The following is a 15,268-nucleotide window of genomic DNA, read 5'->3' as shown; positions in this document are numbered from 1 at the left end:
CATTGTTATCCCTATAACATTTACTGACTGCAATAAACCAGGTTATCTCTTACTCAAGTGTTATCTAGTTTTCAAACACACATTTACATACACACACAGGTCAGTATCTTCATGTGTGTGTGCGTACATGCACCTACAACACACGCACCAAGAGTAATGAATATTGATTGTAAAGTGGCTTATATTGATTTGTCCCAAATTTTGTAGCCACTGTCTTGACTATAGTCAATTGATTTTTTGTTACAACAGATGTCTCCACAAGGCCCTTAGTGCCTTTGTGTTATAACACATCCAAGGGGCTGCAGAGTCTCAATAGAATGCGTCACCCTTCCTTGGCCAAGAAACTGCCTTAGTGTTATGAGGTTTGTTTTTTCTATAGTACAACTAGATTACATTGATTTGCCCATTTAATTTATTTATTTATTCAATTGGCAAACATTATTGAGCCTTACGCCAAGCCCTGTGCTAGGTAGGGGCTGGTGAACAACACAGACCCTTTGCTTTTACGATAAATCAGTTTTATAAAGAGGACCCCCATCAGGGCAGTGTGCATACATGTATTAGTTAGGATAACCCTAACTCCCAAATCCCAATGGTTTATAACAGAAGTTTGTTTTTCACTCACTGGAAAACCAAAATAGGTGTTTATGATCAGGAGCGGTTCTCCCCCAAGGGGTAACTCACGGGCCCAGGTTACTTGTATCTTGTGGCTACAACACATGAGCATGGAAGATCTCAGGGAGGAGGTTTCTGTGGACCAGCCCTGAAAGTGGCGTACTTCCCTTTCATTCACATTCCATTGGCCAGAACTCAGTAGAGTGACCACACCTAACTGCATGGGAGGCTGGGAAATGTGGTCCAGTTGTATGCCAAGGAAGAATAAGAAATGGCAGTGCACCTGAGTGTACATGTGTTGTGTTCTGTGTATATTAAATTTTGAATTGATTTTTTTCAATTAAAAAAGTAAAACATTGAAGAAATTGGTAAGGTTACAGAAGTGAAAAAAGTGAGTTTGCCATTAGTCCCACTCTCCGGGATTTAACAATGTTAATAGTTTGATGTATTCTTCCTAAAGCTTTGTGTGTGGGGGGTGTTAGTGTGTGTGTATATGTATACACATACATTGATATATACACATGTAAGTATATATGCATGTAATTCCATATACAGTATGTTATATATGTGTGTGTATGTGTACATGTATATATACATAGAAGTATATACACATAATTTCATAATGTGTATGTGCACGTGTGTACGCATATGTATGTGTGTATATTTGCTTTTTTCAATCAACATATCTTAGAGGATCTTAACTTTGAAATAATTATAGAGCTACCTTAGCTCACTCTGGTAACTCTATAAAAAGACCTTCAAATGATAGGGCTTCTCCATCAAGTCCATGGCAAGCCTGGCTTCTAACGGGGCAGGGGACAAGGATGTTGGAAACGTCTGCTGAGGGTCTACATGCACGTCTTTGCTCTCTCAGTCTTGCCCAGAAGATTGTCGCAACCTACCGCCTATGCTCGGAGCAGCTCTCTTCCCAGCACCACTATGACTATGGCATGCGTGCTGTCAAGTCTGTGCTCACTGCTGCAGGCAACCTGAAGCTCAAGTATCCAGAGGAGGATGAGAGTGTCCTGCTACTCCGGGCCTTGCTTGATGTCAACCTAGCCAAGTTCTTGGCTCAAGATGTCCCTCTTTTTCAGGTAAGTAGTGGTTTGGAACCTTGGCCAAGTACTGGGGCACAACTTCTAAAGATGAAATGTTTTCTTTGACATCCTCAGCACATCTTTGTGGTGTTCCTCTTCCATCTCCTGACCCCTCTCTATGTCTAGCCAGCATGACTCTTGCTTAATACCCTCCCCCCAAAATTTAAATAACAATGATGATAGCAAGGAGTCCCTGGGTGGCTCAAATGGTTAAGTGCTCAACTACTAACTGGAAGGTTGGGGGTTCAAACTTACCCAGAGGTGTCTAGATAAAAGAGATCTATAGATACCAGAGATTTTTGAAAAATTCCAAACCTTGTGTTTCCTCCACAAAACTCACCTAAAATCACAAATTACAACACTATCTGTAAAACATGACCCCCCCAGTGGCGCAGTGATTAAGAGCTCAGCTGCTAACCAAAAGGTGTCAGTCTGAATCCACCAGCCACTCCTTGGAAACCCTGTGGGGCAGTTCTCTGTCCTATAGGGTCGTTGTGAGTTGGAATCGACTCGACAGCAACATGTTTTTTTTTTTTTTTTTTTGGTATAGATCTCTTTTTAGGAAAATGTTGAGATCACATATCTGATACATCATCTTCCTCACCTTCTCCTGAATTCTTGTTAACAGGGCATTATATCAGATTTGTTTCCTGGAGTCGTTCTTCCAAAGCCAGACTATGACGTTTTCATGGAAGTGCTGAATGAGAACATCAGAAAGATGAAACTGCAGCCAGTACCTTGGTTTATTGGGAAAATTATTCAGGTTGGTTTTTTGTATCCTTCTGGGAATTTTACAGTTTGCTGAATCAAGCAGGGCTTTGAACCGGTTCGAAATGCTTCAGTCATGGCCGAGGAAGTGACATCAGAACAGACCTGCGTTTTTGAAAAAAGTTTTTATTGTATTTTAGATGAGGGTTTACAGAACAAATTAGTTTCTCATTAAACAATTAATACACATACTGTTCTGTAACATTGGTTGCCAACCCTGTGACATGTCAATACTCTCCCCTTCTCAACCTTGGGTTCCCCATTACCAGCTTTCCTGTCCCCTCCTGCCTTCTCATCCTTGCCCCTGGGCTGATATGCCCATTTAGTCTCATTTTGTTTTATGATCCTGTCTAATCTTTGGATGCAGGGTGAACCTAAGGAGCTTTTTCAGTACTGAGTTAAAAGGTTGTCCGGGGGCCATACTCTCAGGGTTTCTCCAATCTCTGCCAGACCAGAAAGTCTGCTCTTCTTTTGTGAGTTAAAGTGTTGTTCTACACTTATCTCCAGCTCTGTCTGGGACCCTCTATTGTGATCCCTGTCAGAGCAGTTGGTGGTAGCCGGGCACCATTTAGTTGTGCTGGGACTCAGCCTGGTGGAAGCTGTGGTAATTGTGGTCCATTAGTCCTTTGAACCAATCCTTCCCTTATGTCTTTGGTTTTCTTCATTCTGCCTTGCTCTAGGTGGGATGGGACCAGTGGAATATCTTAGGTGGCTGCTTGCAAGCTTTTAAGACCCCAGACACTACTCACCGAAGTAGGATGTGGAACATTTATAAACTGTGTTACGCCAATTGAGCTAGATGTTCCCAGAGACTCTGAATTTTTAAAATTTGGGTGAACCGGAATGGGAAAAATTATGAGTCGAAGCCCTGAAGTGGGAGACTCAGAAGAGGTATAGTGAACGCTTTCAGGAGCCTGATGTGGGAGACTGGATTATTGGAAGGATGGTGGAGAGCAGCACACATTCAAAGCGGTGTGGTCAGCCACTACCTTTGAGCTGAGCAGTGCTTTTTCCAACTCTGCTGGTCAAGAGATTTGCTTACTATGCAATGTGCATGCTGCTGCTATTTTCTAAGAGGGAGATTAAGTTTCTAGCAGGGCTTGACCTGTTTTTTCCCATTCCAGTTATCATTCAGGTTCACCCACATTTTAAAAATTTGGGTCTGTTAAAATGATGCCGCTTCCTCAAATATGACTGAACCAGGAAGAACTGGTTCAAAGTCCTTTAGAAAGACTTATGGCACCATGGAACCTGAGAGGAGATGGAGGCAAACACTTACCTGTTTGTGCCTTCAATTTTGTTTTCAGGAGTCAAAGTTTAAAATCTAGTATCTTCCTGTGACTGTCTTCCTTGGGGTTTCTTTTTTAATTTGGAAATGAAACACAACCTTTGGCTTTAGATTTTGAATTAGTGATTTTTTCTTTTTTTTTTTCTCAACCTGCTCAAACTGCTTTAATCAAGAAGAGAATTTATCCACTCATCTAACTGAATAGTCCCAAAATAGGCTGGCCTCAGGTGTAGCGGTATCCAGGTCTTTAGATAATGTCATTAGGAATCTCTCTTTCCTCATTTCTGGGCTCTGCCTCTCTCTATGTTAAAACTTCATTCTTAGATGGGTCCCCAGGAACCTCAGACTTAGACCTTCTCAGGTTCAAGCCCTGAAGAAAAGAGAACATGACTGTCCAGGTGGCTTCAGCAAAAGTCTCAGGATTAGCTTTGAATGGTTCTGATAAAGTCACATGGCCAGCCCTGAACCAATCACACAGACAAGGCCTGGGCCATAACCTCCCCTGCCACACATACACATACACACCTCCACTGGACATGGAGATGGAGTCAGCTCCACCCAAGTCATGTGGACTGAACCACGAAGTGGTGGTTCCCCAGAAAAACTTAGTGTGCTGTTATCAATAGACAGAGAAGGGATGTTGGGCAGGCAAACCACAAATGTCTCCACAGTCCTGACATTAGAAAACCACAGTAAATCATCATGCTAGTTTCAGGGTAAAATGATCAATTGAGTGAAATAAGCCCCAAATGCACTTTGTCTGCAGAATCACAGGATGGAGCTACAAGGCACCTTAAATGCCATCTGGCTCAGTCTCCTTAAGGAGACTGAAGAGGGAAGAGGCTTGGGATTAATGCAGACCTTGGTTCAAATCCCAGTCCCATCACTTTTTTCTGTGGACTATTGGGCACCTTAGTTCCTCTGTCTAAATCAGGCTCCTTGTATGCAAAATGGAGGGAGTGAAACCTTCTCCATAGAGTAACTATGAGATAACAGGTATATAAAGTGCCAGGTGAGGAGCCCTGGTGGCACAGTGTTAAAGCACTCAGCTGCTAACTAAAGGGTCAGCAGTTAGAACCCACCAGCTGCTCCATGGGAGAAAGATGTGGCATTCTGCTTCTGTAAAGACGACAGCCTTGGAAACCCTATGGAGCACTTCTGACCTGTCATATAGGGTTGCTTTGAGTTGGAATTAGCTTGACTGCAATGAAATTTTTTTTTTTAAAGAACCAGGTACTGTGCCCAATACTACTACATGCTTATTAACTCCCTCACTTCCACAGTCATCATCAGCATAGTCAGCATCTTCATTTCCCAAAGTCACACCATTAGTTAGAACCAAAATTAAAAAAAAACCCATACTTGTTGCTGACTTGACCCTATAGGACAAAGTAGAACTGCCCACAGGTTTCCAAGGAGCACCTGGTAGATTTGAACTGCTAACTTTTTGGTTAGCAGCAGAACTCATAACCACTAGAAGGAGGGCAAAGGCTAGAACCCAAGTCTCTGCATTCTGAGATCAGACTGTCTCGTGATAAAAATAATGATTTTTCCCCTGTGAGATCACCAAGTGAGCTAGTTTTCTACACAATTCATGTAAACCAATACTGAATCCCAACATATTCATTGATGTTTTACAGATGGGCTATTTTTTAAATTAGGCGTGAGCTTTTATTCCTAATATTGTATTCTGAAAAGTTTTAAACATACAGAAAAGTTAAAAGAATTGTATAGTGAGCACCCATGTACCCACCACCCAGATTTTACAGTTAATGTTTTACTATGCTTGCTTTATCACTTATCCATCCATCATTGGCCAGCCATCATATATTTCAAAGTAAGTCGCAGACCTACAGATGAGCTTTTATGTGGGTTGGTACCAAGTATTAGTATTTTCAGAAGATATCTGGAGCCACATGCCCTTTTATACTGACACCGTGATAATCCACTTGAGGAGTATGTGGTGGGGAAGGTGTGAGGCTATTAAATCATTGATACCTTCCTGTGCTTTATTTCTAATACATGGTCACACCATCTATCTGTATTCAATCTGAAATAGCTTTCAAATCTATTTGAATATAAGCTCAGTTGATGGTAAGAGATCTAGTTGTTTTGTTCCCCTGATACATCCTCAGCACCTAGAACAATGCCTGCACATAATAGGTGCTTAACACCTTGCACTACACTCTGTTGTCACTACCCTCATTTAGACCTCTATCACTCACCTCCGACAAGAAAAATAATGGGAACGTCATCTTTAAAAAAAAAAAAAAAACCTTCATGTGTCCCCTTTCTTATTTATTTATTTTATAATATTTTATTGTGTTTTCGGCAAAGGTTTACACAGCAGTTTAGGTTCCCATTCAACAATTTGTATACAAGTTGTTCAGTGACATTGATTATTTTCTTCACAATGTGTGAACATTCTCAATATTTCTGTTCTGGTTGTTACATGTCCGTTAATCTAGTTTCCCCGCCACTTTACATTCTCATCTTTGTTGTGTCCCCTTTCTTTGGGGGACTCTAAAGACAGAGAGAGAAAAGCCATAAAATTTCATGTAAACGTAAATGAACGTGGCATTTGTGTTTCAACTGTAACCAGGCTATTTGTCACAGACAAGGAGGAGCAGTCAGAACATTCAAGAAATGGGCTTCCTCGTAGCTGTTGCTTCTCCAGGTTGAGGGTAAATTTATATGGAAGGTTACTGATATTTTACAGTCTGAGGCCTGGCTCAGAAAACACATTTTCATCTACTGAGAGCTCCGATCAAGGCAGAACAGCATTTAAGCCTTGAGATGGGACGTTTCAATAGAAGTACAATTTGCTAAAATGACCACTGTTCCCTTTTTCTCTATAAAAGCAAATGGCAACGGTGTAATGAAAAGGTTAGGGGCACTGAAGTCTGACAGCCCTGTGCTCATATCCTGGCTCTACCACTGATGAGCTTGGGCAAGTTACTTAACGTCTCTTGGGCTCACTGTTCCCATCAGTAAAACATGGATAATGATACCTGAGTGGACAAAGTGAAACAATTTGGGTAAATCACCTGATGCTTAACACTTAGAAAGGTGCTGAGCAAATAGTAGTTCCTATCCCCTAAATGGAAACCCTGGTGGTATAGTGGTTAAGTGCTACAACTGCTAACCAAAGGGTTGGCAGTTTGAATCCTCCAGGCGCTCCTTGGAAACTCTATGGAGCAGTTCTATTCTGTCCTATAGGGTTGCTATGAGTCAGAATCGACTCAACAGCACTGGGTTTTGTTTGGGATCCTCTAAATAGCACGAAACCCTGGTGGCATAGTAGTTAAGAGCTACAGCTGCTAACCAAAAGGCTGGCAGTTTGAATCTACCAGGTGCTCCTTGGAAACCATATGGAGCAGTTCTACTCTGTCCTATAGGTTTGCTATGAGTCAGAATTGACTTGATGGCAATGGGTTTGCTTTTTTTTTTTGGTTTTTTCCCTTAAATAAGGAGCCCTGGTGGTGCAATGGTTAAGTGCTTAGCTGCTAACCAAAAGGTCCGTGATTCGAATCCACTAGTGGCTCTGAGGGAGAGAAGACCTGGTGATCTGCTCCTGTAAAGATTACAGTCTGTGAAACACTGTGGGCAGTTCTACTCTGTACTATAGAGTCGCTATGAGCTGGAATCTACTCAACGGCATGCAGCAACATCCTTTAAATAAGGAGCCCTGGTGGTGCAACGGTTAAGTGCTTGGCTACTACTCAAAAGGTTGGCAGTTGGAACCCACCCAGTGGCTCTATGGGAGAAAGATCTGGTGATCTGCTTCCATCAAGACTATAGCCAAGCAAACTGTATGGGGCAATTCAGCTTTGTCACATGGGGTCTCTTATCAGTCGAGGTTGACTCAACAGCACCCAACAATGACATCCCTCAAATGGCCTCCTGGGTGGCGCAAAGAGTTAAACCCTTGCCTATTAACTGAAAGGTTGTTGGTTCAAGTCCACCCAGAGGTGCTAGGGAGAAAGGCCTGGTGATCTACTTCCAAAAGATCACAGCCATTGGAAATCCTATGGAGAGCAGTTCTACTCTGACACACATGGGCTCCCCGTAAGTCAGAGTCAACTCGATGACAACTGTTTTTTTTTTTAACTTCTTAAATAATTTGAGGCATGCACACATATTTATTCATCCAAAAAGTATTGAAACAATAGATCATAAAAAGGACTACGGCTCACCAGATGTAGAAGTGGCCATGAGCCTCTCCTTTCAGCCCTTCATTCCTCATGTGGTTATGACTCACTTGCAGTTTGGCAAGGCCAGCACTGATTAACTTCTTATATGGTGTCTCCTCCCAGATCTACGAGATGATGCTGGTGAGACATGGCTACATGATTGTCGGAGACCCCATGGGCGGCAAGACCTGTGCTTATAAAGTGTTGGCTGCAGCTCTGGGTGATTTATATGCAGGTAAAACTCATATCTCTGGCTTCCAGGGGAGAACAGGACTCCCCAGTCAGTTGGCTGGCTCCATGGAGATAATGCCAGGCTGTTAGTCTTGCCAGTCCTGGATGATGACGTCAGAGCTAGAAATAGACCATGGCACACAGATGTCTGCTGGTGGGAAATACAAGGCAGGGGGAGAGGCGGGCTCCTAACAGGATTTTATGTGGATGCCGTTAAGACTGGAGGAATTTTCTCAAATGCTGAAAGGTGGCTTCTCCAAAGGTTTCCCATTGAGAGAGAAACTCCTGTCTTTGGCCTAAACAAAATTAGTTTAAAAACAAATCATTGTATTAGTTTACAAGCAAATCATTACTATTTCCTTTCCATCTGCCCTTTTCCCTCCCCTCCCCTCTCCTTCCTTTTCTTTCTCTTCCTTCCTTCTCTTTCTTTTTCATCCTTTTTCCTCCCTCCTGCCTTTTCTTTTTTTCTTTTAATGTAAAGGATAAGAGCTCAGGCTTTTGAATCAGACCCAGGCCTTAGGCAAATGAGTAAACCTCCCTGTTTTCTTCTTAGCCTCTGTTTTCCCAGCTGTAAAACGGGATTGTTGTGAGAATTAAATGAGGTTATGCAGGTAAATAACCTCACACGGTACCTGTTCAACAAATGTAAGCTGTGTTTATTTTAAAAGGAATGGGTCTTTTGGGCGGGTTTCTTTTTGTTTCTTAGTAAAACTCAAACTTGTGGTTTTGAAAAGCAGTGGTTTGTTGTGGGTGTGTTTACATGATCACTTCAAGTACTTCATTTTAAAATTTTTTCTAATAACGTTTGATGATTGCATCGCTGTTGGATTTTTGAGGTTTTGATAAGAAGCTCTGGTGGCGCAGTGGTTAAAGCACTTGGCTGCTAACCAAAAGGTCAGTGGTTTGAACCCACAAGTTGCTCCAAGGGAGAAAGATGTGGCAATCTGCTTCCATAAAGATTATAGCCTTAGAAACCCTATGGGGCCGTTCTACTCTGTCCTGTAGGGTCGCTGTCAGTCAGGATCAACTTGATGACAGTGGGTTTGTTTTTTGTTTTTGTTTTTGTTTTTTTTTAATAGTAACCTAACAATTTAAGGCATTGCTTATACAGATATCCCAATTTTTATAAGAACTGATCACACATTTTATAAGGACTGTCTTTGGATGGCACATTCATAAAGGTTGGTTGGTCTTTGAGATGACATAATCTCTTCTCTAATATTCCTGGTCTCCTCGGAGCTTTTGTAACTGGTGTTGGACCTTCTTGCCCAGCCAACCAGATGGAGGAGTTTGCCGTGGAGTACAAGGTCATCAACCCCAAGGCTATCACCATGGGGCAACTCTATGGGTGCTTTGACCCAGTGAGCCATGAGTGGACAGACGGTGTCCTTGCCAACGCTTTCCGGGAACAAGCATCTTCAGTATCTGACGACCGCAAGTGGATTATATTTGATGGGCCAGTGGATGCTGTTTGGATTGAAAATATGAACACTGTTCTAGATGACAATAAAAAGGTATCTACTGAGTCTGATATCACTTTTACATGGGTGGGGTATAAACTCTTCTATTGAAGTGAGTGATTAATTAAAAATATATAATACATACATTTGCTACATTAACAAACAACACAATAGAAAAACGGGCAAAGGACCTGAATAAACATTTTACCAAAGAGGATATATAGACGACCACCAAGAACATGAAAAGATGCTCAGTGTCATTAGCTATTAGGGAGATACCACTTTACACTTACTAGGATGGTTAAGATTTTAAAAAAAAAAACAACAGAAAATAACAAATGTTGGCAAGGATGCAGAGAAACTGAAACCCGCAACCATTGCTGATGGGAATGCAAAATGGTACAGCTGCTGTGGAAAACAGTTTGGTCGTCTCTCAAAAAGTTAAAAATAGAGCTGCCATATGACCCAACAATCCCACTCTTAGGAATATACCCAAGAGACCTTAAAGCAGCGACACTAACAGACATGCACACCAGTGTTCGTGGCAGCCGTATTCACAACAGTCAAAACCTGTAAACAACCCAAATGCCCATCAACAGATGAAAGGATCAACAAAATGTGGTGCATACATACAATTGAATAATACTCTGCTATAAAGGGAAATGATGCCCTGATAACATGCCACACCGTGGAAGAACCTAGCTAACATTATGCTGAGTGAAATAAGTCAATCACAAAAAGAAAAACATTGTATGATCTCATTAATATGAAACACTTAAAATAGGCAAATGTATAGAGATCAGAGTTTAACAGTTTAACAAACAGCGGCTACCAGTGGCGGGAGGGAAGGGGAATCTTTGTTTCACTAACACTGGGTTTCTGTTTATGGGGATGGAAAATATGGCAATGGATGTTGGTGATGGTTGCACAACATGATTGGTCTAAGTGGTTTCACTGAATTGTACAAATGAAAAACGCTGAATTGGCAAATGTTCTGTTACCTATACGTTTACAATAGTAAAAAGAAAAAAAAAAGAAAGTAGCAGATATCAACTGCTTATGTTTCCAGTGGTTAAAAGCCTCGGTGGTGGTATCAGATTGGAATTCTAAGCTCTGCCACGGTGCTGTGTTGTCTTGGGCAAGTTACTTAACTTCTCTGAACATCAGTTTTCTCATTTGTAAAAAGATAATAATAAAATAGGCTTGTTGAGAATTAAATGAGATCGTGCAGGTGTAGTATCTGATATATGGGAAGTGTTTCGGTTATTCATTGCTGTATGACAAACTACCCCAGTACTCAGCGGCTTAAAATTACCGTTTATTGTGCTCATGATTTTGAGGTGAGAAATTTTGGAAGGGTTCAGCTGGATGATTGGTCTCTTTTCCTTGGGACGTCGGCTGGGCAGCTAATGCTGGAGAATCTACATCCAAGATGGTTTCTTCACTCAATGACTGGGGTCTCATTCCTCCTTGGTCTCTTTCTCTGCAAATAGCATCTTAATCTCCCTGCCTCTCCACGTGGGTTGGGCTTCTCATATGATGTTCTTAAAGTAGTGGCACTTCTTATGTGGTAGCTGGCTTCCAAGAGGCAAGAAGTGTATGTTTAAAAGAAATTAAGGGCTAGCCTCAGAACTGGCACAGCATTACTTCTTCTGAATTCTCTTAGTCAAAGAAGTCACAGAGTCCCCCCAGATTTAAGGGGATAGAGAAATAGACTCCACCCCTTGATGGAAGTGCGGCAAGATCACATTACAAAGTGGGTGTGGGATGGGAGAAATTATTGCAGCAATTCTTGGAAAATACATTCTGTCAAAATGTGTGTTGTGGTTAAAGAGCTTGGTATCTGGAGACAGACTCCCTGGGTTCATCTCTTAACTCTGTCACTTACTGGCAGTATAAACTTGGACAAGCTACTTAATCTCTCTATGCCTCAGTTTCATCATCTGTAAAATGCGCAAATAGTATGTACCTCATAGTGTTGTTAGGAAGATTAAATAAATTAATATCTGCAAGCTGCTTATGATACTTCCTGACATATGGCAGGAGCTATATAAGTATTTTTTTAATAAAATAAATAATAAAATTTATTGCCATTTTAAGGAAGGGTTCCTACAGTGAATATAAGTCATTATCAAGTCAAAATATATTTTCATAGCTGTTTAAATTTCACAAGACTAAGAGTGAGTCATGCTCAACCATGGAAGGCCTGATTATCCAAATTACACATCCACTAATTATAGTGTGTGCATAATTTTGATTATATAACCTATAAAAATAGAAATCAATTTTATTACATGAGGTGGACTGTATTATATATACTAATTGTACAAATGTGTAGGTCGGTCTTGAGATTAGGCATATCAAAAGTGTCCTAATGAGTGAATTTCCTAATTTCTCTTCTCACCTCTGGATATAAATCAAACTACTGTCACAGGTGGGTGTCTATTTTACTTTTCTTGGGTCTCAGAGATGACACTGCTGGTGGTGGTAGCCCCATGGCAGCTGTGACCTTACTGGGTATGCACACAGTGACCTGTTTCAAGATGTGTTTGATGTGGGCCAGGTAACATACAGGAAGCTTTTCGCCCACCAGTTAGGATGAGCCATGGTGTTTCCTCTCTCTTATGAGAGACGAAGGCCTCAGGCTGTCTTATGACTTAAACATCTTGCCTGAACCCATGTTAGCAAATGGGAAGCACTAAGAAAGGGACCATGAAAGGTGGGGCAGTCTAAGAACTTCTTGGTCCTTTACAATGAAGGCTACAATTCAGTGAGCCCCTAACCTCCCTATTTAAAATTACAATTAACTTGACTCTGAGTGAGGGTAGTGATACTTCAGTACCACTCTCTCCCCTCTTCTACTTTATTTTTCTCCCTAACACTTTTCACCGTTTTATAGACTATGTATTTTGCTTAGCATCTGTCTCCTCCCAGTAGAATGTAAACTCTAAAAGGACAGAGGTTGTATGTTTTATTCCCTGTACCTAATACAATGCCTCACACATAGTGCTGTCGTTGTTGTTGTTGTTAGGTGCCATCCCATCAGATCCGACTCAATAGTGGCCCTATATATAATAGAACGAAACATTGCCTAGTCCTGAGCCATCCTCACGATCGTTGGTATGTTTGAGCTCGTTGTTGTAGCCACTGTGTCAATCCACCTTGTTGAGGGTCTTCCTCCTTTTTGCTGACCTTACCAAGCATGATGTCCTTCTCCAGGAACTGGTCCATCCTGATAACATGTCCAAAGTAAGTGAGACAAAGTCTCACCATCCTTGCTTCTAAGGAGCATTCTGGCTGTACTTCTTCCCAGACAAATTTGTTCTTTCTTCTGGCAGTCCATGGTTTATTCAGTATTCTTCTCCAATACCATTATGGTGTTGACACATAGTCAGTGCACAAACAATATATGTTCAGTGAATTCAAACAAGCTTTGTCTCCACTAAAGCCTGTTGTTTAAGATGGAATTTAACCCTTTTGCCTGCACTCTGCCTCTCTGCTTTGCGCTTTCAGCTGTGTTTAATGAGTGGAGAGATTATCCAAATGAGCCCCAAGATGAGTCTGGTCTTCGAGCCAGCTGACCTCGAGCAGGCCTCACCGGCCACTGTGAGCAGGTAAGTCACCTCGAGGGAAGGGGTGGCCCCACTGACCTGTGGTGGGAGGGGGGGCGGCTAAAAACTCACAAATGTGATTAACCCCAGCATTCGGCTGCATTATTTGTTCTTACTTAGGTTGGTCATAAAATCAGCCCTCAACCCACATTGCTCTAAAATTGAGCAGGCACTTTGGAAAAGAGTTAGTTTAACATTATCTCCTAAAGTTGGACATTCATACACCCCATGCCCAACAATTTTGTTCCTAAGGATATGCTCAAAAAAAACTTTTGCCCATAGTGGCATCGTTCACAGTGACAAATGCTTAGAAACAATGCAAATGTCCTTTAACAGAAGTGAATGAATAAAGTTTAATATAGTCATAAGTTGGAATATTTATATAGCACTCAAAATAAATGAACTATACTGACATATAAGTATATGGATAAATTTTAGTAAATATGTTAAGGTTAAAATCATAACAATACTGTGTATATACAAATAAGTCCAACATCTTACATAAAGTATGGTGCCCCTTTTAAATTATTAAAAACAACTAAAATAAAAATGTATGTGTTTTAGGGATATACAGAAATGCTATAAAACGATTTAAAAAGGAAGGAAATCAAGGAACAGGTGACCACAAGATTCAAGATGCTGTGCTACCTCAGGGGGAAAGCCAGGGCAGTAGGATAAGCTATAGCTACGTGGTTCCAAGTTATATGGTTATTGTCAAGATCCTAGCTTCTGCCTGGGTGGTAGGTTAATGGGCATTTATTATATTACTGAAAACAATAAACTAGGAAAGGCCACGCATAGGCTAATGATGAGTGTGCCAATCCAAACCCAAACCCATTGCCATCGAGTCAATTCTGACCATAGGAACCCTATAGGACAAAGTAGAACTGCCCCCATAGGGATTCAAAGGAGCAGCTGGTGAGTTTGAACTGCCAACCTTTTGGTTAGCAGCCCAGTTCTTAACCACTGCACCATCAGAGCTCCGAGTTTGCCAAGGAGGATAAGTAATCCACATCTATGCACCTGAACTTCATAAAAAATAAAATAAAATCAGCCCACATTCCCAAAGGTAATGAATGAGACGGAGTCGAAAGAGTACATGGCAAGTTAGACCGACTTGGGCTCCCACCCTGGCTATACCACTTGCCAGCTGTATGACCCCTTCCAAGCCACTTAACCTCTCTGAGCCACAACCTCTTCATGTCTGAAATGCAGTCCATGAGGAAAAAGATTCAGAGATGAAGGCCATTAAGGCCAGCAGAGTGCCAGACATGCAAGAGATGCTCAATAAATGGTAGCCAGTATTAGTAATGAACAAGACAGCATTTACATGAAGCAGAATGGAAAAAAAAAAGACATGTTACATAAAATGCTGTGTGTCCGTACGTGTGTATTTATGGCAATAGCTACCATTGATCAAGGGTCTTCTATGTGCTGGGCAAGGGAGCCCTGGTGACACAGTTGTTAAGTACTTGGCTGCTAACCGAAAGGTCAACGGTTTGAACCTACCAGCCGCTTGTCAGGAGAAAGATGTGGCAGCCTGCTTCCATAAGAATTATAGCCTTGGAAACCCTATGGGGGCAGTTCTACCCTCTCCTATAGGGTAGCTGTAGGTCAAAATCAACTTGATGGCAGTGGGTATGTACTGGGCATGGTGCTAAATTCTTTATTGGCAATTTCTTATTTAATCATTATAACAGCCTTATAAGCCACAGACTTATATATTCCTCATTTTGTAGAGAAGACCACAGAAATTCAAAGACATTTAAAAAAAAAACAAACCCTGCTTATGGGATCAAATTAACCAACAGTAACTGGAAAGATCAGATGGGAAACTTAGGGGGCAGAGAGTTTATGTTAACGAGGGAGGAACAACTTGGAAAATGAGGCTGAGAATGGTTGCACAACTCAAAGAATGTAATCAATGTCACTGAATTTACATGTAGAAATTGTTGAATTGAGGTACAGTTTGGTGTGTATATTCTCAACAACAAAAATAAAAATA

The 15,268-nt window shown here is 41.3% G+C and overlaps 1 protein-coding gene across 6 annotated transcripts in view; it reads left to right on the top strand.

Moving 5' to 3' along the window:
* DNAH3 (dynein axonemal heavy chain 3) overlaps positions 1 to 15,268 on the top strand; it is a 195,904-nt gene that overhangs the window by 93,600 nt on the left and 87,036 nt on the right. For all 6 annotated transcript variants that reach the window (XM_049903316.1, XM_049903322.1, XM_049903317.1 and 3 more), the window contains 5 exons: positions 1,490 to 1,709; positions 2,341 to 2,475; positions 8,085 to 8,196; positions 9,465 to 9,706; positions 13,166 to 13,266. In XM_049903316.1, the coding sequence (XP_049759273.1) occupies positions 1,490 to 1,709; positions 2,341 to 2,475; positions 8,085 to 8,196; positions 9,465 to 9,706; positions 13,166 to 13,266 (810 nt within the window). The remainder of the gene's footprint in view (positions 1 to 1,489; positions 1,710 to 2,340; positions 2,476 to 8,084; positions 8,197 to 9,464; positions 9,707 to 13,165; positions 13,267 to 15,268) is intronic.

This window comes from Elephas maximus, chromosome 12 (genome assembly GCF_024166365.1).
Source record: "Elephas maximus indicus isolate mEleMax1 chromosome 12, mEleMax1 primary haplotype, whole genome shotgun sequence".
Taxonomy (NCBI): Eukaryota; Metazoa; Chordata; class Mammalia; order Proboscidea; family Elephantidae; genus Elephas; species Elephas maximus.
This window is presented reverse-complemented; position numbering and strand designations above follow the sequence as displayed.